The following is a 27016-nucleotide window of genomic DNA, read 5'->3' as shown; positions in this document are numbered from 1 at the left end:
AGCCAGTGCTCTGACCCGTCTCGAGGCTTCTTCCCTCTGGGTGCATAGTGTCCAGCCTGACAGGGTTAGAGCTGTGAGGGGCCCAGAACTGGTGAAATCAGGGTCCCCAGATTCAGTCAATTTTTCTGCCCAGGGCCACTGCACTGGCTTAAAAAACACACAAACATTTTATTGAAGCATAAAGAACAGTGCATAAATCACAGGTGCTCAGCTCAGTGACCACACCCATAGCCACCACCAGATCAAGGAGCAGGGTAACCAGAACCCCAGAAGCATCTCATTCCCCTTTAGTCACTACCCCCAAGGGTGGTTACTCTCCTGCCTTTTCTCCACCGTAGCTGAGTTATGCCCGTTTTTCAATTTTGTATAAATGGAATTGCAGCTTTACTTTTCTTGTTTAATATTATGCTTGTGAGATCCATCCAGAGTTTCATGCAGCAGTTTGCTCATTTTTCTTACTGTATAATATTCCATTACAACAACGTATTTACCCTTCCTTTTCTTGCACTTTGGGTTGTTTCTCATTTTCAGCTATAACAAATACTACTGTGATAAAATTCTTGTACATGTTTTTGGTGAATACATGGATGCATTTCTGTTCAGTATGTACTTAGGAGCAGAATCACTGAATGATAGAGTTTGTGTTTGTTTAGTTTTAGTAGCTATGGTCAAATGATTTTGTAAAGTGGTTGTACCGATGTACACTGAAAATATCTGCTTGGGAGTGTGTGTGTGTGTGTGTGTGTGTAAATGTGGTGTTTTTCACTTTAGCCATTCTGGGTTGGGAATGTAGTAGTGTCTCATTGTGTTTGATTTTTTTTCCCTCATGTTTTTTTTTTTTTCTTTATTGCTTTTAGAGAGAGAGGAAGGGAGAGGGAGAGAGAGATAGAAGCATCAATGAGAGAGAACATCAATTGGCCGCCTCCTGCACGCTCCCTACTGGGGATTGGGCACACAACCCGGGCATGTGCCCTGACCAGGAATTGAACTTGCGACCTCTTGGTGCATGGGTTGACGCTCAACCACTGAGCCACACCTGCCGGGCTCTCATCGTGTTTTTAATGTGTATTTACTTCCTTGAGATTAGTTAAGTAAGCACATTTTCTTTCCATCTATTGGCCATTTGAACATGCTCTGTTTCTTTTTCTTCAAAAAGTTTTATTGTTTTACTTTTCAGTTGGATTTGTACTCTGTGTGGAATTGTTTTTGTGCGTAGTGGGAGGTGGGGTCAAGGTGAAGCTTTCTCCATAGGGATAGCCAGTTGACCCAGCACCTTTCATTGAAAAGACCATCCTTTCCCCAATGCCCTGTGGTGTCAACTTTGTCATAAGTCAGGTGTCCGTCTACTTGTGGCCTCTGTCTGGACTTTCTGTTCTCTCACATTGGTGTGTTCCCTACCCCTGCACCAACTTCACAGTGTCAATGACCAGAGCTTTGTGGTAGGTCTTGTTAACTGCAGGTGTGTGTTCTCCAGCTCTTCTTCCAATGGTCTTGGCTACTCGTGGCCTTCCGTGTGCTGGTTCCATTATCCCAGCTCTTAGAGGAGAACCCCAAGGCTCAGAGAGGTCAGGTGACTCGCCCCTGACACACAGCCCTTGCCCATAGCACCCTGCCCTCTGATGCTCGCTGTAATGCCTATACCACTGGGAACTTAATATTTGTTATTTATTTATTTATTTATTCTAATTTTATTAATTTATTTTTGTTACAGATGTTTCTCCTTTTTTTCCCCATTGACACCCTCCTCCCCATCCCCCCACCCCATACCCAGCTCTGTTGTCCGTGTCCATTGGTTATGCATACATGCATATAAGTTCAGTGGTTTATCTCTTCCCTCCCCCTCCACCCCCTCTTCTGAGGGTTGTCAGTCTGTACCCTACTTCCACGTCTCTGGGTCTACCCTGTTCCTCAGACTGTTATGTTCATTATATTCCACAAATAAGTGATATCATGTGATATTTGTCTTTCTCTGTTTGGCTTGTTTCGCTTAGGATAATACCTTCTAGGTCCCTCCATGTCATCTCAAAGGATAGAGATCTTTCTTTCTTACAGCTGCATAGTACTCCATTGTGTATATGTACCACAGCTTTTTTATCCATTTGTCTACTGATGGACACTTGGGCTGTTTCCAGATCTTAGCTATTGTAAATAGTGCTGCTGAACATGGGGGTACATATATTCTTCCTGATTGGTGTTTCAGGCTTCTTAGGGTATATTCCTAGAAGTGGGATCACTGGGTCAAATGGCAGTTCAATTTTTAATTTTTTGAGGAAACACCATATTCTTTTTCATAGTGGCTGCACCAATCTGCATTCCCACCAGCAGTGTACTAGAGTCCCCTTTTCTCCACACCCTCGCCAACACTTGTTTGATGATTTGTTGATGGCAGCCTAATGTTTGTTTTTTAAAAATCAACTTCCTTTTTCCTTATTTCTTAAAGGAAACTGTGTGTTTACTGGAAATAGAAGGTCAGTGTTACTCTCCATAACTTCAGGGTAAATGGAAGAATCTTAAAAATCAAGTAAAAACAACAGACAAATACATTCTGGTCCAGCCAAGTGCTATGACCCTGAACCTGAAACCGGCTTCTCCCTTGTTGAAGTGGGTGGGAAAGGGCTGTGAGGGAGTCGAGACCTGCGGGGCCAAACCGAGCTCTCCTTCAGAGAAATGCTCGGGAACGACGTTCTTACTGACTTCTTTATTGCTGCATCAGGGTATGCCCTAAAATGGTAAGGATGAGCCCGGGGCCCTGCTGTGGGTAGCCTGGTGAGATACCGAGCCTGGAGGCTTGGGTCCAGCTAATAAGCCACAGCGTTGGTTTTCTTGTTTGTTTGTTTTTGTTTTTAATGTGTGCTGATGAAAAGCTTTAATAATAACATAAGAGTAGAAAATATAGTGTGACAAGATGCAAAATGTGGTTCTCTAAGATAGTACGTGCCAATAATGCATTTAAACTAAATACTCAAAACATTCTGCACAAAGAACTTACAGATCATATTTACAGATCTTAGAGATACTTTATTCTTAAATAATTCAGCAAGTATTTATTGAAAGCCTACTACATTTCCAGGCCTAGAAGGAGCAGGCAGACTCCCCTGGAAGGCTCCCCCCCGAGAACACAGCAGAGCGAGCGCTGGTTCTGAGTCACTAGGAGCCTTCAGTTCATTTTGGAAGATTTTCATAGATACTGATTTTCCCTGTAAGGGCAAATAAAACCTCCCTTCTGCATATCATTCTTTCGATTCTCATGAAGGGGATTTTGAAATCTGCCTGTTGACAAGGCCTGTGCTTTGCTTTTCCCAGTTGCCTTCCTCTCCTTATGAAAATGTCCAGTATCCCCTTCGGTTCTTCCTACACAGCCTTTGTGCTTCAGCCCATCCAGCCGGCTTTTTCTGTTCCCTTTTGCTGTTGCTTTCTGTTTCTGTCCTTCCTACTAGAAGTCTGGTCACCTGGGCCTTCCCGTCTTCCCTCTACTGGCTTCTCACTCACTTAACTGATCCTCGCACTTTCTTAAAAGTTGGGCCTTCGGTGAGTATAATTAATCAGCATTTCCAAAGAGCATTTCCTTGAGCCTTGGTGTGAACTTCAGATCTTCCTGGATGCTACTGAGAAATATTATCCTCGGGAAAAGAACACTGTTTCTTGAGAATTCCTGTCTCAAAGGCTGTATTAAAAGAGACTGGTGAAGGAACGCGTAACTCAGCAAAGGGAGCTTCTACTTTGTTTTCAGTTCCTTCTGTTACAAGTGTTGGATTCTGCAAGATCATCGTTAAAACTCCTTGTTGTGGGATATTGATTTTACATATATACACATATGGGCTAAATTTATATGAACACATGAAGCTTGAAATAAAAGAAAAACCTATGTGATAACAAGTTAAGACAGTTAAGTATTCATTAATAGGTCTCTGTCCTCTATCACAAACAATCTATAATTAAGAATTCAGCCCTGACCAGTTTGGCTCAGCGGTAGAGCATCGGCCTGCATTCCAGAGAGCCCCGGGTTCGGTTCCCGCTAAGGTCATGTACCTCGGTTGCAGTTTGTCCCCGGCCCTGGTTGGGTCGTGTGGGTGGCAACCACTTGGTGTGTCCCTTTCACATTGATGTTTCTCTCTCTCTCTTTCCCCCTCTCACTGAACAAAGAATGGAAAAATGTCCTTGGGTGAGGATAAAAAATAATAATAATAATTCAGCTAATTTTGAGTCTGCAAGTCAGATGCTGTAATGCAAACTGCCGTGTATGATCCACAGTCCTTTTAAAATTTTAATGTAAAGACAAATAGGGAGATGCAATACATTTTCCAAATGTTCTCAGAAAGAATTATCAGAAGCATCCTCCGCTAATAAAACACATTGGATAATCCACTGACTGCAAATGAACTGCTGTGTATGTGGTGAGCAAGCAATGAAAGACGGTATTTTCTGTGCAGATGGTTCGTGTCTTTGTGCATAAACATCCCCTCTTCTCATGAAGCGTGGGCATAACAAGCAGGGACAGAGTCACCTTTCACTGTTTCATCATCCATTGGTGTTTTCATAGGATTTTAAATGCCTGATTTTAGTTTTACAACAGTACCAATGTTTATTTTGAAGGGTAATCCTATCTTCCAAGTAGCAGATATTAACAACTTCCAACACAACTGTAAGGAATAATTCGCAGTCTGAACCATGCTTTAGAAAACATTTCCAGCAGTCTGGGCAGGATTTATTCCTATTCCAGCATTGGTGATCATTGCGGTTGGGGCTGCAGGGACTTGAAATTCTTCTACCGCAAACTTGAAGACGGCTGCGAAAGGTGCGCTTTCAGGAACCCCGAGTGCTTCGTACGCGGCTGCGGGTCGGATGTCAGCGGGATCCCGGAGGAAACCTCCATGTGGTGGGGCTGGTCTGGGCAGAGACCTCCAACAAGCCGCAGACTTTGGACACGCTCCTGGGTGTTCTCATCTACAAAACGGGACTGCAACTCTTTCTCCTGTTTCTCCCTGGCTTTGTGCTGCGGCGTCCAGGGAAGACTCAGTGATGTCAGCTCCCTCCTGTGGCTGGCTCAGCGCGGCCTGCTGCAAGATGAGCCCTTCCTCTGCCCAGTCTGTCCCCACCACCTCCGGCAGATCCCGGGAGCAGCAGCGGAGGCCACAGCCTCCAAGCGTGGACAGACTCCTGCAGGGCAGGCCCATGGCAGGTGCCACTTTCTTACCCTGCCCCTTTAGAAGCTGAACCAGGTGGGGCTGATAGCAGCTCAGAGGGGTTAGTGACCTGCCCAAGGACACACAGCTCTAAGTGGTGTGGCTGCCCTTGAACTCAGGTCTGACTGACTGCTGGGGTTCTCTGAGCTCCCTGGCAAGCCCTGTTCTGACCCAGCTCAGTTGCCCGTGCCCAGTCCACAGGGCCCCGCTGTGCTACCCTGGGTCTGAGCTGTTGTGCACTTTCCTGCGTGAGCCTTTTCTTGAGCTGTTCCCTCTGCCTGGAAAGGGCCGAATCTCCGAAAGGACTCCTGAGTCCTAGGGCTGGGCCTTTGTTTCCGTCTTGCTCAAACCTCTGTAATGACACATTTTTTGGTTTTTTTGTTTGTTTGTTTTTTTGTTTGTTTGTTTGTGTTTTTTTTTTAATCCTCATCCGAGGACATTTTTCCATTTTTTGTACAGACAGAGTGGGAGGGAGAGAGAGGAAGAGAGAGAGGGAAACATCGATGTGAAAGGGACACATCGAGTGGCTGCCACCCGCACGACCAACCAGGGCCGGGGACAAACTGCAACTGAGGTACATGCCCTTAGCGGGAACCGAACCCGGGCCTCTCCGGACCGCAGGCGGACGCTCTAACCGCTGAGCCAAACCGGCCAGGGCCACATTTTTTGTTTTGCCTTGTATTCATGAAGTTCGTTGGGGACTGACACTCAGAAGTTTTGTAACTCTCCTGGCTGGAGTTGGCAACTTTGTGGATGTACCCAGACAATGGCATTGACCTCCCCCCAGGGGCATGGTGCGTTCAAGTGTACAAAATGCTGTTCCATGTGGTGGCGTCCCATTTGACCCCCCCAGAGGTCCTGGCACGTTATCTCTTCCTCCAGACAAGGACCGTGCGGACCAGAGAGGCCACATGGCCTGTCCAGATCGCACTGCTTAGAGGGACACTGGGGAACAAAACTGGGGAGGGGCTGGGCCGCACCCGAGAGCACCCAGCCATCAGGAGGGGAGGGAAGGAGAGAGGCTTGGCCCAGTGGGAAAGGGCGGGCCCTGGTCTTCAGGAGACCTGAGAGCCTGTGCTGCTCCGAAGCGGAAAGCTGATCCCCCGGAGGCCCTGCCTCCCTCTGAGCCCATGTTTCCCAGCCATGAAGGAATTCCTCCTGTGCCACAGGTACTGGTTCACTCAACACACATTTACTAAACATGCCCACTGGTGGGCTCTGGGGACCCAGAGAGGAGCTGGACAGGGGCCCTGCCCCGGAGGCGCAGAGGTTGGGCTGGAGAGGCGGACAAGTCATACAAAGATGGGGTGTAAGGTAATGAGCCTTGTCCCGGGTTCCAGGATGCCGGAGGGGAGGAGCAATGTCGGGGGCGGGTGGGAGGTGCCTGGGCTGAGTCTCCAAGGTGACCAGGGGTCCTCCAGCTGTGCACGTGTGGAAGGAACAGTGTGTGCGGAGGCCCTGAGTGGACAGCTTTAGGGAAGTGGGAAGAGCCCGCAGCACTGGAACTTAGCCCAGATGGAGAATGGCAGGGGTGGGTGAGACGGGCAGGGACGGAGGGCTGAGGGCAGCAGGAAGGAACGCTGGGAAGCTCGGACTGTCCTGTTAGTGCGTGGCTCACACACACAGAGTAAACGTGATCAGAAGACAGGCAGTGCCAGGGCCCCTAGCTCAGGTCCCAGCGCTGGAGGCCTGGCTTTCCTGACTCCGGGTTTATTCATGGCCTTTGTGCTTCTGCCTGAACTGCAGGGAGAGGGCGAAGTTCGGAGGCTGGTGACTCTGTGACGCCAGGGGAGTATTGACTCAATGGTTGGAATGGGAAAGGACCCTGGGGCAAATGGAGGGTGCAGGAGGGCAGTCAGCATGAGGTGCAGCCTGTGCAAAGGCCGGGGCCAGAGAGGCTGGCATAAGTAGGCCAGGGTCAGCCTGGCTGGCAGCGGTGAGGCAGGAGAGGTGGCTGAACTAGGTCAGACCCTCAGCCAGCCAGGCGTGGCCCAGGTTCTGCCGGGCCCTGGCGCAGCTGAGCCTTCCCCTCCCACCCCCACCTCCCTGCTGATCTCCCCAGGAGCAGACCTTCCCAGCAGTGCTGGCTGCTGAGCAGCTGGAGGGCCGCCAGACCCCCCTTCTCCCGCAGCCTGGCTGTGTGACCTCAGCCAGCTCGCTCCCCTCCCTGGGCCCTTTGGGCTCTGAACACTGGAATTGCTAGAGCTGATTTCTGGGCTCCTGCTTTCAGCTTCTTTGATCTAATTCTTGCAGCTTAAAGTGCTTCCCGAGAGGCCCTGCGAAACTGGAAGCCGCGGTGCTAATGACTCCTGGTGGCCGCGTGCCAGAGCCCTGGACGGCTCCCCAGCTCCCCTCGCGTTCCTCCAGGCCCCCAAGGCAGGAAGGGCGGGTGGCAGGGGGCAGGGGTATCCGCCTTCCTGGGCAGAGGGATGGCCAGAGAGGCTAAGTGGCCGGCCCGAGGTTACACAGCAATGGAGCAAGCGGCCCAGCAGGATGTGGGGACAGAAAGTGAAGTGACTGCGGGTCCAGCGCAGAGGACAAGCCAGCTCTCAGCCCCCCAGCAGGCAAGCAGGAACCATGGGTCCTCCCTGCGCTCCCCTCTGTCCATCAAGCCCCACACTCCCTGCCCATTCTCACCTCTCCTTCCTGCTTCTCACTTCCCTGCGGGTCCCTTGTTCCCTTCCTGGGAGGCCGGCTCAGTCAGGGGGTGTGTGCGGGGAGCCCTGCCCTGCCTGGCACTCAGCCCTTCCTCCTGCCTGTGGGGGCTCCAGGCCAGGGTGCAGGCACCAGAGTCAGAGGGTGTGCTCTCAGTCAGACTCGGCCGTGGAATGTGGACCAGTCACCTCCCCCACTGAGCCTCAGTCCTCTGGTCTGAAAAATGGCGACAGTGAAAGGCCCCGCAGCACCGTTTGCCACGCACAGACCTCGAGCCAGGTGTCCTCACCTGGCAGGTGCCAGAGGAACGGAGGCTGAGTCGGAAACGAGAGGTGGCTTGTCCACTTTCCTCCTCGTCCTTCCTCCCTCTGGCCCACTGGGCAGGCTCCTTGGCCTGTGGTTAACTGTATCTTCCATTGATGATTACAATATTGTTCTCATTGCGGAGGTAATAAAACTGGGACTCAGAGGAGTTGAGTGACTAAAGCCACACAGCAGGCGAGTAGTACAGCTGGGACTGGCGCCCACGTCGACCTTGCTCTCAAAGTCGCGTTTGCCCCCGCAGCCAGCTACCTGGCCTCGGCTTCCCGCGGCTGCGGGGGACGTTGGAAGCTGTGCCAAGCAGGCTGCGGGGCTGCCCTGGGCGCGTCCAGGATGAGTGACTAGGGGAGCGTGGAGCTCTGCCGGCAGCCCAGATGGAGCCTGAGATATGGGGACACGTGGGGCTGTCAGTTCCGTGCCTGGCTGTCCAGGCGTCTGTCAGGGCGTCTGATGTGTCAGGCCTGCTGACTGTCCCTCCTCCCCTGCCGTCCCCTCCCGGAGGCCTTCTTGCCTTGTTGGTCCAGTCCGGGTCCCTCGTGTCTGGCTGGCACAGGCTTCGAGTCCAGGGCGCTGGCTGGGCCCACCTGGACTTGCGGGGGCTGAAGGGAGGATGACGTGTGCGGACCTCCTGTGCCCGCGGCTGTGCGTGGTGGAGGGCCGCACCAGATGCACCTGGCCTTCTGGGGCTTCCTGCTCCCTGGGCTGGGGAGTCTGGGGAGCGTCGGGGAGAGGAGGAGTGAGTTTGGGATGGTTTCCTGTAAGGGGACTGGGTTCTCATTGGGAGTGGGCCAGTCAGGGCCCAGAAGAGGCTGTTGAGGAGTGTGAGCCCCCGGGTGGTGTGGGAGGCTGTCCTGGGGGCGTCTGGCTTTGGGGACTGGGAGATCACATGACGGGGACGGGGTCTTCGAGCAGTCAGGTCACTGGGATTAAGGAGCCATGAGAGTGTGCCTGTGGCACTGGAGACATTCATCTCAGAACTGCTAGAAGGAGGCAAGAGAGAATGAACGTGAGTGATGGCTGGATGGGGCCCGGGTCATCACGCAGGGCACAGTTGGGCCACTCTAGACTTAGGGGTGCGGCTCCAGAGAACAGAGACCTGGAGACAATGTCGCTGCTTTCCTGTGGGTGTGACACCAGCCAGGGAGGTCTAGGGAAGGCTGGTGAAACAAAGGAAGTGTGGGGGGATAGGGATTGGCACCCCGGAGCTCCCCTTGGTTGTGCCCTGGGCCTGCCGGCCTGGCATACCTCTGAGCATCAGAAATGAGAGCATTCAGACTGTGGAGGCAGGCCAGTCAGCTCCCACCCCTGCTCTGTGTGTGCCGCTGTGTGACCCTGGGCAGGTCTCCCCCTCTCTGAGCCTTCTTTCCTGGCCAGTGGGAACGAGGGTGCTCACTTCACAGGGCTGCAGGGAGGGGGCAGGTCGGATCATCTGACTCAGGGCCTCCAGCCCTCCCTCACAAACTAATGATCCGTCCTTCTATCTTCCCAGTTGCCCCTGGGGCCGCCACGCACCCACACAGCACTCTGCTGACTTGCTCTGGCCTCCCCTCCCTGGGCAGCGGCCACCATGTTCTCGTGCGTGAAGCCCTACGGAGACCAGAACTACTCAGCCCTGAAGCGGGCCTGTCTGCGCAGGAAGGTGCTCTTTGAGGACCCCAACTTCCCAGCCACCGACGACTCGCTGTACTATAAGGGCGTCCCGGGGCCCAACGTCAGATGGAAGCGGCCCAAGGTCAGTGTCTGGTCTGAGCTGGAGCAGAGGCAGCAGGCTCAGACCCACCCAGTCTGCAGGGGACAGTGGGTGGTGGGAGAGTCCTCCAGAGGCCCCAGGGGGCTGAGAAAGTGGAGGGGCTGAGGCTGCGCCCTCCTGCTGTGGGGTTTGATCTGGTTGGGGGGGAGGGGAGAGCCAGGAGGATGGGCCTTAATCCCCACTGCCCACCCAGGACTCGCCCCCTCTCTGGGCCTCAGCTGCCTTATAGGGAAAACGGAGCCCTCTGCCCCGTCACCTTGCCAGGGTCGTTTCTGGGATAAAAATGAGGTGATGTAGATGTGACCTTTTTTAGTGACATTCAAGCAAGCGTAAGTGTCATTTACGTTCTATTTAGTGATGTTCAAGTACAAGGAGTTTACTTTGCTGATTATATTCATAATGATTTTGAAATAGTCATTTGCTGTAAATGAAAAGTACTTATTACGATGATTAATCAATAATAACAGTAGTAAAAAATAATAGTACCTCATAGGGTTGTTGTGAGCAGTAAAAGAGATGATGCATGGAAGTCTGGCTTGGAGCCTGGCACCCAGCACCGGCAGCTGTTACCGTCACCCTTGGGAATGGCCACTGATGGAGCATCTGGCTGGCTGCTCCCCTGTCCTGCCTTGGTCGCCGAGGCTAGAATGTGTTTAATGGAGTGGTTGGCCTCATGGCTTGACTTCACCCTCTTTAACCTCGATTCCCGGGTCTGAGAGTGCATGCCCTTGGGGACCTAGGTGATGGGGGGGCTGCTGGAGGTCACGGCCCCAGGTGACACAGAGCTGGTCACACAGGAGGGCGTTCATGCAGGAGAATGAGCTGGACCCGAGTGCCTGGGGCCAGGCGGAGACTTCGCTGTCCAATAGTCACAGAAGGCGTTTGCCAGGAAGCGTCGCGCAGGCTGAAGGCGCAGTGTGACCACACCAGGGCTTGCAGCCTCCGTTGGGTTTGGGACATGGCGGTGCCGCTGGCAGGCTTGAGGAGGGGGTGCAGGAAGGGCAGGCTGTCCCCGCTGGGCAGGTGGGCAGGGCTGGGGCGCTCTGAGGCCGCAGGGCCCTGGGAGGCCAGGCTTCCAGCAGGGTGTGCCGGTCAGGTCAGCATTAGAAAGTTCACTCTGACCACCTGGACATTTTGGGAAAATGAAATTTAGTCTTCATGTTCCTCTCCTAGGCTATGGTCCAGTCCGTTCTAACTCAAAAGATCCTGTGTGTCTTCTTAGACTGAGTAAGGGAGAGGAACAGCTGCGAGGGGGAGGTGGGGGCTGGATTGCCCAGTGAGCCAGCAGCAGAGCGGGCAGGACCCAGGAGTCCTGCGCCCCCTGACCCCCCTCCCTGACAACAGATAAAGGGTCCCTGCTGCCTTTGACCTGCCCCTGAGCCGTACTGGGACCGCTGGCCCCTGCCTTGGTTCTCCAGAACTCCCAGCAGCCTCCTGGCTGGGCCGATGATCCCTGCCTCCGGGGCTACCCCACTTTCCCATGGCTCTCTCTGCCCGTTGTCGTTGTCGGTGGTGGGGAAGGAAGCCAGGCTCAAAGGGCCTCTGTGAGGCCGTGGGGGAGAGGAGGAGGGGGACACTGGAGCTCTTTGCCTCCTCTCACTCCACCCCTTTTCTGCCCTCCTGCTGTCACCCTGACACTGTGGGTCCATGGCTGTGAAGGAGGCCGGTGAGGCCTGCCTGGGGAAGTTTGGGCTCGGGGCCCTGAGAGGAGGAAACGCCACACTGGTGGGCTCAGCATCCCCCGGCTGTGTGACCCTGGAGGAGTCATCTGCCCTCTCTGGGCCTCTTTCCTTCCCGGCCACTCTGCCTTCTCCTTCGCTACCTTCCTCACTGGGCCGGGTGCCTGGTCCTATGTAGACACCGAAGGAGAAGGAGCAGAGCTGCCCCTGCCCCGGGGCTGCAGCCTGGTGACAGCTGGCGTGGGGTGGCTGGCGCTGAGAGGGAGGCATCTGAGTGGGGCCCAGGGGCGGCGGTGGCGTCAGTTCCGGCTGGGAGGCATGGCTGAGTGGTGTGGGGGAGGGGAGACCATGTGGGCCAGGGTGCGGTGGGCTGGCGCGTGTCAGCAGTGCCTACTGGGTGGGGGCAGGGCGGTGTGGCCCCCCTCCACTGACAGGACGGGGTGGGGGTTGGTGGAGCAGGAAGCTGGGCCAGACTTATCTCCTGCGGGTGTGGAGAGACCGGCCCAGCAGGGTGACCACTAGCTCCCAGCTGCTTGGCCCTTGGCCAGGAGCTGGGACTTTCACTGCGCTGCCGGCCACATTTCTGTGGAATCCCACTTCCCGAGTCCTATGACCCGGCTGTTTACAAACACGGCAGCCCGGGGGGGCCCACCACCCACCTCCCGCTCCTCTGTAGGTGGCCTGTGTTCCTGGGGGAGCACCTCAGCCGGGCTCCCTGCCTGCCAGCCTCCCTCTTCCTTCCCCCAGAGTGGAATGAAGTGGCTGGTTTTTGGCCAGAGGGACTTGGCCTTATGGGAGGTGTGACCTTGAGCAAGTCACTTCCCCTCCTCGGGCCTCAGTTGCCTCATCTGTAAATGGGGGGAATACTTCTCAGCGATCATGATTTCTGGAGGTTGAAATGACTTGAGGCATCTGTGGTGTCAGGCACGTGGCAGGCAGAGGACAGGCGCTCCTCTCTCACCCACCTGCCGACCGTGTTGAGGACCCAGTGCTGTCCCCGCCTGGGAGGCCCCATCTCTAATGGACTCTGCATGTGGGCCAGGCCTCATCCTCCCCAGTCCCCGCCCAGGGCACCTGCCTGGGGCCCACCGCCTCCGCCTCCCGGGTTCATTGTTTCTCTGTTCCTTCCAGTTCAGTGAACACCTGCTGGCCCCTCCCCACAGGCCAGGTCAGGGAGATGAGGGGAGAGGGGGACGTCAGCAAGGCTGTGACTCGGCTGATCCCATGTAAAGGGGTGTGTGTACTTCCTTCTCGCTCAGGCCCAGAGCCTTGCGTAGGGGCCCCTTCTCATCCCACCCCCCACCCAGCACTCTGCCTCCCCCATCTCTGGAGGTAAGCCTGCAGGTCCCTTGGTGGCACCAAGAAGGGACCAGCAGGGGTTCTACAAACGGAGGTTAGTTTGGGAATCTCCCAGAATTCTTCCCAGGTGGCCTGCTGGCCCCCAGCCCGGTGCCCAGGGCTCATGCTTATCATTCCAGCGCCTGGGGAAGGCCGCGTCCTTGGCTGCGCCGGACAGTAGCCCCTTTATGCCATGAAACAGGCAGTTTGCACCGAGGCCAGCTGCCTGGGCTCCGCCCTGCCCAGAAATGATCCCCTTCATGGCCTGTGCTCATGGGGTTGCTGTGGGGAGCATGGGGTGTGCAGGCAAGTCTGTTGGAGGGGTGGGGGGGGGCAAACTATAACCCCTGAGAACACTGCCCTGGTTTCCTGTGCCAGGGAGTGGGGCTGCTTCCTTCGCCAGCCTGTTGCCCACTTGTCTGGTAGATTCCTGATTTCGGATTCTAGGAGGGAGGCGGCTGGGTGAGGTGGATGGGTGAGGAGGGGGGAAGGAAGGAGGGCTAGCAGGCGCCCCGGATCCGCTGTCTGCGGCATTCCTGTGTGTACACCGGGCCTGGAAACCTGAAGTTCTTGTTATGCCGGGCAGTGGTGGAACTGGTCTAACACGCTGGGAGGGGCTGAGCGGTCACCGCAGGTGCAGAAGGCTGTGCCCCAGAGAGAGGTGTGTTGACCAGAGGAGCCAGGGATGGCCTGGCCCAGGGTTCATGGCCCAGGGCTCACAGCATGTGCCTGCCCGTCCAGTCCTGCGTGCCGCTTTGCCCCCCCTCCCAGGGCTCCTGCCTGAGCCCCAGCGACGCAAGGGAACACGGGTGGCTGGGCGCTGGGGGAGGATGGTGACAAAGGTGGGAGCTTTCTTGAGGCTGTGGCACACTGTGTCTCGGGGGATTTGAAGTCCTCATTCCCCCCTGGAGCCTCCCTGCCTACCAGTGCTCTCCATGCCTGCTGTGCGGGGGGGACGCCCCCTCTGATCTCTCTGGGCTCCACTGTCACGGCTGTGCTCACTGGAGGGTGATAGTCTGGTTGCTCCTCCTCAGGGGCCCTGCCTATGGGCTGGGAGCTCCCTGTCTAGCTGTGCTCTGTGCCTCGCTGATGGCCCAGGGCAGATGGAAGGACACACTGGCCTCGAGAAGCCTGGCCCTGTGGTGGTGAGGACGAGGGTGTGGGCTGCCCCTGGCCCCTTGGTCTCATTATTATATAGTGAGACCCCCTGAGCTGGTCCAGCGGGTGAGTGAAGGAAGGGTGGCTTTGTCACTCGTAAGTCCTAGCCCACCTGGAGACTCTGGAGCTGACTGCTGGGGTTTGATCTCAGTTCACTTCTTTTTTTTTTTAATCCTCACCTGAGGACATTTCCATATTTTGTTCAGATAGAGTGGGGGGGGGGGGAGTGGGAGAGAGAGAGAGAAACATCGACGTGAAAGGGACACATCGAGTGGTTGCCACCCACACAACCCAACCAGGGCCGGGGACAAACTGCAACCGAGGTACATGCCCTTAGCGGAACGAACCCAGGCCTCTCTGGTCCACAGGCCGACGCTCTAACCGCTGAGCCAAATCGGCCAGGGCTCAGTTCACTTCTCTGTGCGCTGATTTCCTCATCTGCAGAGTGGGGTGCTAATGGTGCCTGACTCACGGCTTGTTTCGCACAGTGTGGGGCACACAGCAGGTTCTGAGTCTTTGTCAGCTTCTTCTGTGATCGGTCCATCCAGGCTGCCCTGTGGGCTCCGAACAGATTCCAGGCGCCACCATCCTCCAGCGGTTTCTCGAGGTTGTCCTGGCGAGCCTGAGCCTCTCCTGGCAGTGGGAACACGTCCAGACCGCCCCCTCCTGCCGCTCCCTCCCAGGCTTGTGGGTTTGCCTGAGGTCCCTTTTCTGCTACAGCGAGTCACGAGTCACGCCAATGCTGGGCCTGGAACCCAGGCCTCCTCCCACTCCTGAGCTCAGGCTCGCGCGCGCGCGCTCTCTCTCTCTCTCTCTCTCTCTCTCTCTCTCTCTCTCTCTCCAGAAATGTCTGGAGCCAAAGCCCTGTTCCGGGTGGCAGGGCCGGGCTGAAATTGTTGCTGCTTTGTGGGGAGGAGAGCTGTGGTTCAGAGCCCAGCAGACCTGAGTTCGGTCCCATCGGTCCACTTTGGCTCATGACCTTAGGCGTCATTGTCTCCTCCTCTGTGGAGTGGGCAGCTGTGTCTCCGTCCAGGGCCCTGGCTGAGAGGATCGGAGGGGAGGGGAGTGCCTTGGAGGTCACCTCTGCTGCAGACCCTGGTGACGCCAGGCTGTAGCTGTCTCTTCCCGAGGTGGGCTGTGGCTGTGGTCCTGCGGATATGAAGCCCCCTCGTCCTGTCCTGCTGGTCCTTCTGGACCCTGGGGGAGAGGCTAAGTCCTGGCTCTCCCTGGCCCAGAATGCGGGGCTGGGAGATAGATAAGGAGGGCAGCAGGGAGGGAGACGAGACTTCCGGGAAGCTGCCTGCTGGGTTTCTGTGAAAACATTCCTGTAGTCTGTGCTTGGCCCTGAACTTGTCACTCTGGAGTCCCATCTGGAGCCACTCATATCCTGGGGGGTTCTGGCCCTCCCAAACACTGGTTCTCCCAGGCGGAGGTGGCGGCGGGGTCCCAAACACCTTAGTGAGAAGGGGTAGTCCTTCGCCCCATTTTCCCCCGCAGGTGCGGTACCTCCGTGACCTGTGGAGTCCTTCCACAGCCCTGCAGGGGTAAGAATCTGCCTCCTTTGCACAGGACAGGAAACGAGCTCAGGGAGGTCGAGCCCCTGGCCCAAGGTTGCATAGCCAATAGTAAGTGGGGAGCGGGAATTTGAATTCTGACTTCCCGGCTGTGGAGCCCTCTGCCGGCTGCCTTCCGTAGGCCCTCAGTAGCTCCGCTGTGATTGAACTTGCCCGGGAGCACCGCTGCAGTGGAGACAGGTCCGTGCTGTGTGGTGGGGCATTATTCCACCTCTCTGGGCCTCGGTTTGCGCCTCTGTGAAATGAGCACAGTGCCCACTTCTGAGCACTGCGGTGAGGATTGATCGTAGTACCAACAAGGTGCCTGGCGCTAGGAAGGTATGTCTTAGTGTCTACCTTCCCCACCGCCCACTGTAGCCAGCCCCCCTCGGGGAGCATGCACTCCCTTTGAGCTCTGTGGGGGTGGAGATGCTGACCGGTGAGGAGGACGGGCCGGGGGTGGGCACTCTGTGGGTGTCTGCTCAGCTCTGTTCGGCATGTGCTTGCTGTGTGCCTTTGACACGCCGCTGCCCCTCTCTGAACCTTCATTCCTCATCTATAAAATGGAATGACAGTGTCACACTCCTCAGGCAGAGTGACGGTCAGACGGAAGCCTGAGCATGTGTCCACGCGGGGATGGTGCGTCGGCCCCCCACTCCTCCCGCCCTCTGCACTCGTCACGGTGCCCTCACCCCGCTTCATGACCGTGGGCCCCTGAGGGCTGCTGGTGTGGAGAAGGATGTGCTGGTCAAGGGAGACACAGGGCAGGAGAACAGTGGTGGCCCCGCATCCAGCCCTGAAGCCCTTCAAGTCTTCATTCAGCGTGGAACCTTTGGCCGGAGAGCAGAGTTCCTCGGTCCAGGGAGGGAGAAGGGCCTCCCGGGCAGCACCTGGGCAAGCTGGTTTGGGGAACCGACTGGCACACGGGGCCCTGTTTCAAGGGGAGACAGGCGAATCCCTACACTGACCGTGAGGTCTCCTCTTCTCCACAGGACATCTGCGAGGACCCCCACCTCTTTGTGGACGGCATCAGCTCCCACGACCTGCACCAGGGCCAGGTGGGGAACTGCTGGTTTGTGGCAGCCTGCTCATCGCTTGCCTCCCGAGAGTCGCTGTGGCAGAAGGTGAGGCCTGGGCTGGGGTGGGGGCTGCTGGGGGCTGTGAGTCCAGCCTTCGGTCCTCACTGCCCTACAGGGGGTGGTGCAGCCTGTGCAGGGGGTGCGGTGGGGTGACACCAGGGCTCTAGCATCGGCTGAGATTTAGAATCACCTACCCCTTACCTCCCAGTCTAAGCCCTGAGGCTGCTGGGAATCTGTGTAGCTCCCACAGGGATTCTGATGTGTTTCCTCCCCTCTGTGGGGGCCACAGTATCTCTGGAGCCATTTGGCAGAATATGTACTTGAGAAATGTGGAAGCTGCCTGAATCGTGTGTATTGTGGAGAGAGCACTAACGGGGGCTCAGGAGACCCCTGCCAGTACCTGCTGTGTGACATGGCCAATCCTTGTTCTTCTCTGGGCTTTAAAATTCTCACTTGTTCAGTGGGTGCTGGTCCTAATGCTTCGCCCTCTTGTGGCAGCAATCGGTAGTGCATCCCTTAAATCAGACAGCCTCTTCTCCCGGGGAGGCGGGGAGGCTGCAATAGAGGCTGGACTTGTGCTCCGGAAGAATCATCAACAGGGATTGATTGCATTCGGGGTTCCCATGCCAGCAAATACAAGTCACTGCCTGTTTCTCATCCCTGCTCTTTCTGCTCTTCCTGTGGGGGCGAGCAGCAGGGCTTAAGAGCACTGGGCATCTGTCTTACGAGTTCAGGGGCAAGCCTCGGGCTCACCATTGGGTAGCTGTATAAATATCCTCCTCAGGATATCAGGATATCAGGCAGCTCTCTCTTGGGAAGGTGTGAGGGTAAAGGTGCTCTGTGAATGGCGGTCGGGTGCCAGTGTCATGATAGTTAATACTCATAGTTGTATGGGTTTCTTACGGACGCAGGGCACAAGCAGCAGAGTGAGTTTGTTCCCACCCTCTGAGGTGCCCCTCAGCCATCAGAGGGAGCTGTCCTTCCGCTGAGGCTGGGACTGTGGTGAGGTCCTGCTGTCATGTCTTCTGTATGGAGTGTGGCTTCTCAAAACCAACCCAGGTTGGGCATCCCTGGGACCTGGCCCTGATGGTCCTGGGGGAAGGATCGCTGTGGCCGTAGGGCCCTTGCAAAGGCCACTGTGGCAGCCCACAAACATGGGTGTCCTAGGTGGGAGGGCCCCAGAGAGCCACATGTGGGCTTATTGCACTTGTGGGCCTCAAGGCCTAGAGCGGGTTGGGCCCTGGGACTGTTCTCTGGGTGTAGGCCTGTCCTCGGGGCTCCAACCACCTTTTCTGAGCCCAGAACAAAGTCCCCATCCTCTGAGCCCCCCCTTAGCTCAGTCAGGGCTCAGTCCAAGGACGGAGGTGGCCCCAGGCGTCCTGTAGTGCTGGCCTCACCCCCCACCCCCCGCCCTGTATTGTTGGATCCAGCTACTGGCCAGCAGCCCCGCAGCTGTCCTTGCTGCCGTAGGTCCTTCAGTGGGACGGAGCCAGACCTGCCGTGGTCTCTCCTGGGGAGTGGGCTCTCTGGGCATGTGTAGGGAGGAGCCTCAGCTTGCTCCTGCCCTGGCTCTTGTGCAGCTGCTCATGTGAGGGGTGGGTAGCGGGGCCCAGAACCTGCAGGGGAGGCCTGTCACCGAGGCTGGGTGACCTTGGCAGGCCTGTGTTTGTCTCAGGGCTGGAGGTTCCTCCTGCAGATGTTGGGCACCGGGCCTGGCTGGAGGCTCCGAGGGCCGGGAGGCTGATCTCCAGGACCTCGTGTCCCCGGGAGGCGGCAGCAGGGCGGGGTGCTCTGGGCTAATTGCACTCCGCCTTCTGGTACTGCTGTGGTGACAGCCCCTGGGTCCTGGAAGGAACGTCGAGGCCCTGGGGAGCTCATTACTGTGCTTTGCCTCCCTCCCTGTCCCTGCTGACGGGCCCTGTTTGTTGTCACCCCTCACCTCTGGGCCTGTGGCCCTGCAGGGCCTCCCTTACCCCATCCTGCTTTCTTCATGGGATGGGGGGTGCTGCTCAGCCTGACCTGCACCCACACTTCTCCCACCCACCTCATTCTGAGGATGCTGAGCCTCAGATGTGGGCATATTATGCCCTCAATACGCATGCCCCCTTCTCCAGGAAGCCAGTCTGTTACCTCAGTTCTCCACGGAACCTGGGGCCGATGATTGGAAGCCAGCCAGACCCGGGTTTCACTCTGACTGGGTCTCTTGCTAGTCATGTGACCTTGGGCAAGTCATGTTCCTTCTCTTGGCCTCAGTGTAAACCTGTCCTTTCCAGTCCTCAGGGTTGTGGGAGAATTAAAGGAGCCTGTGTATGTGTGTGTGTGTGGGGGGGCAAGCCCATGGCCCGAGGGGCAATGTGCATGTATTAAACCCCTTCCCTGTCCTTCCTCTGGGCTCTCACCTATTTCTCTGTTCTGCCAGACACCCCTTGGCAGCGGGCCTCCCCCAGTATGGGGTCCTTTGTGGAGGCTTTATGTCCTCCCCAAATTGACCATCCAGTTCCTGAGGGCAGGGCATGGACTTGGGGGAACCAGAATCAGGATGTGACAGTGGGTGGAGGATGTGCCATCAGGCCTGGCCTGGTCCAAGGTGGGGCTGGGGGGTCTCACCTCTCCCAGAGCCTGGCAAAGCCCCTGGCATGAAGGCGGGTCTGATCCCTACTCCAAGCCATGGGGTGCCAGGCCCAGGGGCAGTCAGCTGTGCCCCTGGCCACAGGAAGCAGAAGGAGAGCAGAGTCCCGGTGGAGTGCCCGGGTGTCTGAGAGGGAGTGTGGGGGGCAGGAGGCCTAGGGCAGGGCACAGCACGTGGCGCAGGGCTGTCTTTCGGTTCCATGTAAAGGTTTCCCACCCCACCGCCCCTGTCCTCTGAGCGGTCACGCCCTGTAGCAGTTCACTCACCACAGCTAACTGAGCTCCAGCTATGCCCCAGCACCATTCCAGGTACTGGGGACAGAAGATTTGAAAAAGTACAAAGTTACTGAGGTTTTCTTTACCCAGAAACAACCAGTGTTAAGGTTTTCTATATTTCTTTTCAGTCTTTTTTCTATTTGGAGTTTAAGAGGTGTTTTGGTTTTAAGTACACAGTTTTGCAATCACGCAGGCAAGTCTGGGGCTTCTTTTCCCTCTGTCATCTCTACGTCCACCAGTGGGGGGTCCTCTCCAGGCCTCTTGGTGGCTGAGCGAGGCCTGTGGGCAGTAGTGGGCCCAGCCCCACCCACACCATCCAGCCTCCCGTCTTACCTCTGTCCTTTCTGGCTTTTCCTGGCTCTCGCTGCCCCTCTCGCCTTCCCTGTGTGTCTGTGAGGTTCAGGTCCTGGCAACCCCTCCCACCTCAGCCTGTGCAGGTCTGTAACACCTCCCCCCATGTCCTGCGGGCTCAGAGAGGGTGGGCATGCTCTGCCCTCAGTGTAAACCCACCTTATTGCTGTGCCAACCAGCAACCATGGCCTGCCACGCAGGCACCAAGGCCTTGGTACCTCTGGTTTCCCAGCCTTTCCCACCCCATCCATTCATACTACTGCTGTGTCCCAGAGATTAGTATGTCCGTATGATTCTTTCTCTGCCTCAAGCCTCCTGGGAGAAACTGAGGATCGATACCGGTGGAATAAGAGGTGAGCTTCTAGTAGGAGAGAAACCTGGGCATGTGGCTGCCATGTGGTGCAGGGTTGAGGCTGGGCCCACAGACAAGAATCATCTAGGTCAGCGATTCTCCCAGCACAGTCCCTGCACCAGCAGCAGCACCTGGGAGAAATGCAAGTTCCCAGGCCTCATCAGAGATCTATTAAATCAGAAACTCTGGGGGTGTGGCCCAGCAGTCGTGTTTCAGGTCCTGTCAGTGGTCCTGACGCCCAGTGAAGTTTGAGGACACGGGTGTAGGTGACAGACGGTGGTGCTGGGCTAGGGCCCTGGCAGTGGGGCCTGGAGGCAGAATTGGCAGGCCTTGGTGATTGGGTTGGAGGGTGAGGGGTATGCTGAGTCAAGGATGGCTCCTGGGACTGGCTGGGGTAACTTCAGATCTCCAATCAGCGGGCCCCTCTGGTCCTTGTCCCCCCGCCCTCCTGCCAGGGGGTCTTCCAGGCTCCTTGCATGCCTCCAGTGAGCACCTGCTCCCCACTCCCTCGCATCTTCACAAACAGGCCAGCTCCCAGCCCATCCGCAGTAGTCAGGGTGGTTGCCACAGCAATTGACATCAGCGATCTGGTCCCCGAGGAGCCTGTCACCCTCCCGCCTGCCCGCAGTGCCTCCATTACCAGCTTCTTCGAGGAGTGGAGAGGAGGCATTTGGGGACTCCCACCCTCATACACACCCTGTTTTGAGGACTGGGTGGAGCTGGGAAGGGCCAGTGGCCAAGAGGGGAGGGTGGAAGGGTAGGCGGGGCCCCCTGTGGCGGCTTTGGCAGCGAGGCCCCAGCCCATTCGCTTCCTGGACGGCGGCAGCGGCGGCAGCAGCACCCGGGCCATGGCAGAGGACGGGCCGAAGCAGCCACAGCTTAGCATGCCACTGGTCCTGGACGAGGCGCTGACCAAGCAGATGCGGCTGCGCGTGGAGAGCCTGAAGCACCGTGGGGAGAAGCGCCAGGACGGCGAGAAGCTGCTGCGGCCGGCCGAGTCCGTGTACCGCCTCGACTTCACCCAGCAGCAGAAGCTGCAGTTCGAGCGCTGGGACGTGGTGCTGAGCAAGCCGGGCAAGGTCACCATCACGGGCACCTCCCAGAACTGGACGCCTGACCTCACCAACCTCATGACGCGCCAGCTGCTGGACCCCGCTGCCATCTTCTGGCGCAAGGAGGACTCGGATGCCGTGGACTGGAACGAGGCCGACGCCCTGGAGTTTGGGGAGCGCCTGTCGGAACTGGCCAAGATCCGCAAGGTCATGTACTTCCTCATCACCTTCGGCGAGGGCGTGGAGCCCACCGACCTCAAGGCCTCCGTGGTCTTCAACCAGTTCTGATGGCAGCTGCCCACTGCTGCCCCCTCCTCTCGCCCACCTTCCCTGTCCCCTGCCTCTGCCCCCTGCCCCCGGGTGTGTATTTGGGGACATTTCTCTAGTTGCTGGCCTGTGCTCTTCCTCCTCCCTTTCCCCTGGTGCTGGCGCCCCAGCTCGGGGAGGAGATGCGAAGTCTGTAGTCTAGAAGCCGAACCGGCTGCTGCTGCTGCTGCTGCTGCTGCTGCTGCTGCTGCTGTAGAGACCAGGTCGGGGCGAGTGGGGCCGATGGAGGGTCCGTGGGCATCTGCCTTCTCTGTGCCTCGCTGCCGGGAGAGAGGCTGAAGGAGACCCAGAGAGAGACAGACATAGACAGACAGACAGACAGAGATCCAAAGAACCAGCCATCGGGCTTCCTCTGGAGATGGGGAGATGGAGACGGCAGAGCAGCCTCCTTGGGGAATCCAGCAGAGGCATCTGCCGCCTGACGGCCACCTCCTGCTCCTGGCGTGGGCCTGGTGCGGTCCCACAGGGCCTCGGGGCCCTCCGCACATCGGGCAGCGTGGCTGCGGGCACTGGTCGGGGCAGTGAGGAGGGGCTGGCTCGCTGGAGGCTGGGCAGGCCGACTCCTGCTCCTCTGAGAGTGACTTCAGGAGCGGAGAAGTAAGGGGGGACGTACAAGTGTCACAGAGATGTGTCTATCTGTCTCTGTACATGTACATACATATTGAGAGAGCGCATGCTATATTCATATGGATGTATTTTGGAGTCTCTGCCTGCCTGTGGACAAACCTGATTTTAGATGATCTGTTACATAATTGCCCAGCTGGTTCACCAGTGGCCCTTAGCAGGGGTTTGGTCAGGATGACCTTGGGGAGGGGCTTCCTGAGCAGGCGGCTCGGGGGTTCACACAGTGAAGTGGGAACAGTGTAGTATAGGGGTTTCCTTCTGTCTGGGGGAGGTGGGTGAGGGGCCCAGAGCCCTGGAGCTGGGGCAGTGGGTTCTCTGGGGCCTCAGGTGTCCCCTGCTGGGCGCCAGGTTTCCTGCTCATTGGTCAGAGAAGGGGAGTGTCGCTGCTGTGTGGCGTCTCTGCATCTTTAGGAGCTGGGGGTGGGGCGGCAGGGCAGGGCCGTCATGATGGCTGATGGGCAGAGGTGGGCTGGAGGGGGCCGTGTGCTGCGATGGGAGAACTGGCCTCAGAGGAGACGGACAAGCTCATCAGCGGGTGCAGTTCTGCTCCCCAAGCCTCAGTCCCCTCCACACTGCACAGGCCGAGTGAGCCCCCTTTGAAGGAGGGGCCTGACCTGCCTGGCGTCAGCTGAGGGCACCTCAGGAAGTAACCTCAACACCCGGCCTCAAGGCTAGCCTGGTTTTCGTCAGGGACATGCCCCTGGCATTTCCCTCACAAAGCAGAGCCCTGGGGGCCGCAGGGCCCCGAGAGATGGGGGGTCGGAGCCACCCCCTGCCCGGGGCTGCTGTTGGGGGCCCACTGTGGAGGTGTGCAAGCAGGAGCAGGTGTGGGGGTCCGGAGTCTTTAGGTGGGAGGTTGGCTGTGGTGTGGGCTCTGGTCCTTTCTAACTGGCAGCCCCTTCCTGTTCCGGGATGAGCTTCACGCCTGGCATTGCCTCCTCGCTGCCCCACTGACGTCCGGGGAGGCCAGGCCCTGTTCCTTGCTTACCCTCTCGCTGCAGCTCGGGACCGTCTGTGCAGACTGACCGCCTGTACCCCGCCCCCGCCGTGGCCCCAATAAAGCCCGTGTGCCCCTGGCTTGGTGTGCAGTCTCTCGCCGGAGCCACCTCTCCCCTGCAGGAGCTGCGACTGAGCCCGGTCCCCTCAGCCCAGAGCACCCCTCCCCAGGCTTTCTCCCACACCCCCAACTCCTCCTGCTGCTTCTGAAACGAAGCCCAGAGTGGTCAGTGACTGGCCCAAGGTCAGACAGCAGGGAGGAATTTAGAACCAGGTGTCCTGACACCCATCCAGGAACCAACGCCCCTGACGGAGTTTTCTCCAGCGGCCCCAGACCAGTCTCTGTGTGGCGCGAGCAGAGAGCCGCACTGAGACCACGGAGGAGCCACCTGGTCTTCCGTCTGTGGGCCCCGAGGGGTGGTGGGGTTCACCACAGGCGTCTGTGGGGCCCCGAGGGGTGGTGGGGTTCACCACAGGCGCTCAGCTGGCAGCGGGCGGGTGGGCGCAGGCGGGCAGGGGAGTAGCTAAGGGATGGGGTGGAGTCGGGCCAGGCTTCACCCGGCCTCCGTCACCAGTTTGCTGCCTGTCCAGGCAGCTCCTGACCCTGTCCCAGCCTCAGCTCTCTGGAGGGAGCAGCCTGCTCCTGGGAAGTCCTTTCCGCCCTGTCCCGCTGGCTGGATAAGACTGATTTTGCCACGTCACCTTCGTGCCCGCTTGACCCTTCTTCAGAGCTCTGTCCCCGTGTCATCGCTAGCGCACTCAGATTGGACAGAGACGGGCCCAGAGGGGAAGCAGCCTGCTTCAAATCACAGAGGCGGAGGAGGGGCTGGAGGGTGTGTGTGTGGACCAGGCTCTGGGTCTGTGGACCTTTGACTCCATGACACGGGGCCCTGGGGTGGGCAGAAGCGATGCCTCCACCCTACCTGAATGCCCAGTCTCGTCGGCGAGGCTAGCGTCTTCCCAGAGGCCAAGGTCAGAGCCCTCACTTGAGGTTTTGGCTTGCAAACAACCCCTGCTTCGAAGTGGTCCCCCAGCCAGGTCTCACATCCCGGTTCTCCACCCCAGAGCCCTTCCCAGAGCTGTCACGCTCCTGGGAGAGTCCAGGTCAGCCCCTGCCCCAGCAGGATTGACCCCAGCCACTTGGATCTAGGGGGGAGTCCCCCTGGGAGCGCTTCAGATGCCGAGGACTCCAGGGGGCGCTCAGTGCACCGGTTAGTGGGTCCGGAGGTTTGAGTGATTCCGCAGTGAGTGACAGTTAGCGGGGTCCCCTGGGTATGAGTGGGGTTCCAAATCCCACACAGTCCTTACCTCGCTGCCTGGTCAGCCCAAGTAAGTGCCTCGACCCCTCCAGCCTCGCTTTTCCCGTCTGCACAGGGGGCTGTTGTAGGGGTTTTCCTTTCTGCCGTGGGGGGTGAATGGGTCACCTCAGCCCCCTCCCAACCCGGAGGTCTGTGAGTTGTGATGTGAGTGCACCGCACCTCGCACACCAGTGGGGCACCCTCTCGTGTGTGCACAGCCCTCCACAGTGGATGCAGCACCGCCAAGGCCACGGTCCACCTCAGTTCTCACGACAGTCCTGGAGGAAGGGTAGGCAGGTGCGGACACTAGGAAGGTGGTCTGGTTGAAACATAAGTCCCTGCCATGCACCACGGCTGGTGATGTGGTGGCCACTAGTGTGTACAAGGTCACCGGTCAGCCAGGACCTCGCGGGAGCCTGCGCTTGGGGATTGTCCTCAGAAAGACCTGGAGTTGGGTCAGGCCCGGTTCTGGGTGCCAGGGAGCTGGGCAGGCGGGAGATGGCCCTGCCCTCCAGGAGCTCCCCTTCGTGAGCAGGGAGAGGGCCGGAGGAGGAGGTGCCCAGTGGTGCCCAAGGGGAGTGTGGGGGTCAGGAGGCCCCTCAAGCTGCAGCTCAGCTAGCCCCTGAGGGTCAAGGAACAGGGTGGGTGCCTGCAGGGAGCCACACATGCACGGCCACACGTGAGGTGGACGAATGCCTCACAGGGTGTGGATTCTGTGGGGCCCGAGGGAGGCAGTTCAGGGGTGAGGCCGAGGGAGTCAGCACAGTCGCCCCACAGGGCTCTGAATGCCCGGCCAGGCAACCAGTGTCCCTGGCGATGGGGCCTTTCAGCTCTAGACAACACATGAAGAGAGGCGGCCTCATGAGCTGCCTGTCCCCACCCCTCCGCTTCAGTTGTCTACCCACGGCCCACCGCCTTCCTCTGCACTCTCCCCCCAGGCAACATATACTTCTGATGCGTTTCTGAATGGTAAGGACTCGATCAAAACAAAACAAAAACCCCTACAGTACCATAACACAGCAACTTTCAACCGGTGTGCCACAAGAATTTTTAAAACATGCAATACCTGATTATTTAGGTATTAGGCACTGACCTCTTTTATTATTATTTTTATTTATTTATTTATCTTTATTTTCTTGTGGTACGTGCCCCTAGCGGAAACCGAACCCGGGACTCTCTGGTCCGCAGTCCAAACCGGCCAGGGCAGACCTCTTTGTTTTAGATTGTCAAATAAAAAGATGACAACCACCAACACAACAATAGCCGTCTGATATGAATGAATCGCCTTTTTTGGTGTGCTGCAGAATTTTAGTAGTTTATGAGTGCCAAGAGATGAAAAAGGTCGGACATGGCTGCTGTAACACAACTAAAATAATTTTACACTAATTTTAAAAAATTATTTTTTCTTTATTGATTTTAGAGAGAGAGGGAGGGAGAGATAGAAACATCGATGAGAGAGAACACTGACTGGTCGCCTCCTGCATGCTCCCCACTGGGGATCGGGCCCACAACCTGGGCATGTGCCCTGACCGGGAATCGAACCAGCGACCTCTTAGTGCATGGGTTGATGCTCAACCATTGAGCTACGCTGGCCAGGCTACACTAATTTTTTAATATCATCAAATACCCAATAAATGTTCTGGTTTGCAATTTGTGCTATAAATGTGCCTTGTACAGTTTGTTTGAATGAGATCCAAACCAAGGCCCATAACTGCCATTGGTTGCTTCTACTTCATCTTTTAATTTTTTCCTTGTAGTTTATTTGCTGAAGAAACCTGTTGTCCTGTGCAGTTTCCAACTGCGGTCGTCCCTCCTTATCTGTGGTTTTGCTTTTTGCAGTTTCAGATACCCATGGTCAACCGTGGTCTGAAAATATTAAATGGAAAATTCCAGAAATAAACAATTCATAAGTTTTAAATTGTGCATTGTTCTGAGTAGCAAGATGAAATCTCCTGTAGCCCAGCTCCATCCCACCAGGACGTAACTCATCCCCTTGTCCAGTGTACCCAGGCTGTGTGAGCTACCCGTCCATTAGTCACTTAGCAACCGTCTCCATGATCAGACCCACTGTCACAGTATCAAAGCTTGTCTCTCCTTTGCCTGGTTTACAAATGGAACTTCACCATAGGTATGCACGTACAGGCAAAAGATTATACAGGAAAATATAGCTTATATTTACTAAATACAAACTTATACTAAATGTCTTACTGTGCCTGATTTATACATTAAGCTTTATCATAGGTATGTATGTATAGGAAAAAGCAGTACATAAGGGTTTGGTACTATCTGCGGTTTCAGACATCCACTGAGGGTCTTGGGATGTGTCCTGCGCGGATAAGGGGGGCTCCTCTCTCTGGACTCTGCTGGCTTTGTTTCATCCAGAGTGTTCTCAGCGC

General features: G+C 56.9%; 2 protein-coding genes and 1 pseudogene across 4 annotated transcripts in view; 2 read left to right on the top strand and 1 right to left on the bottom strand.

Moving 5' to 3' along the window:
• CAPN5 (calpain 5) overlaps positions 1-27016 on the top strand; it is a 52076-nt gene that overhangs the window by 7178 nt on the left and 17882 nt on the right. The window contains exons 1-3 of one of the 3 annotated variants that reach the window (XM_036257847.1): positions 6210-6352; positions 9649-9891; positions 16630-16761. In XM_036257847.1, the coding sequence (XP_036113740.1) occupies positions 9727-9891; positions 16630-16761 (297 nt within the window). In that variant the 5' untranslated portion in view covers positions 6210-6352; positions 9649-9726. Of the gene's footprint in view, positions 1-6209; positions 6353-8691; positions 8896-9648; positions 9892-16629; positions 16762-27016 lie in introns of those variants that run through there. The other 2 variants (XM_036257848.1, XM_036257846.1) reach the window with 2 other exon arrangements.
• Positions 4622-4873, bottom strand: LOC118628539 (annotated as a pseudogene).
• On the top strand, positions 20684-21924 carry LOC118627572 (olfactory marker protein). Its single transcript, XM_036257850.1, is given in 4 exon segments — positions 20684-20964; positions 20966-21093; positions 21095-21164; positions 21166-21924. Coding segments are annotated over 4 exon segments (861 nt in total). The 5' UTR covers positions 20684-20799; the 3' UTR covers positions 21664-21924.

Source organism: Molossus molossus, unplaced genomic scaffold, assembly GCF_014108415.1.
Source record: "Molossus molossus isolate mMolMol1 unplaced genomic scaffold, mMolMol1.p scaffold_m16_p_13, whole genome shotgun sequence".
NCBI classification, from domain to species: Eukaryota; Metazoa; Chordata; class Mammalia; order Chiroptera; family Molossidae; genus Molossus; species Molossus molossus.
The sequence above is the reverse complement of the archived record's forward strand: the minus strand, read 5'-3'. Positions and strand labels throughout refer to the sequence as shown.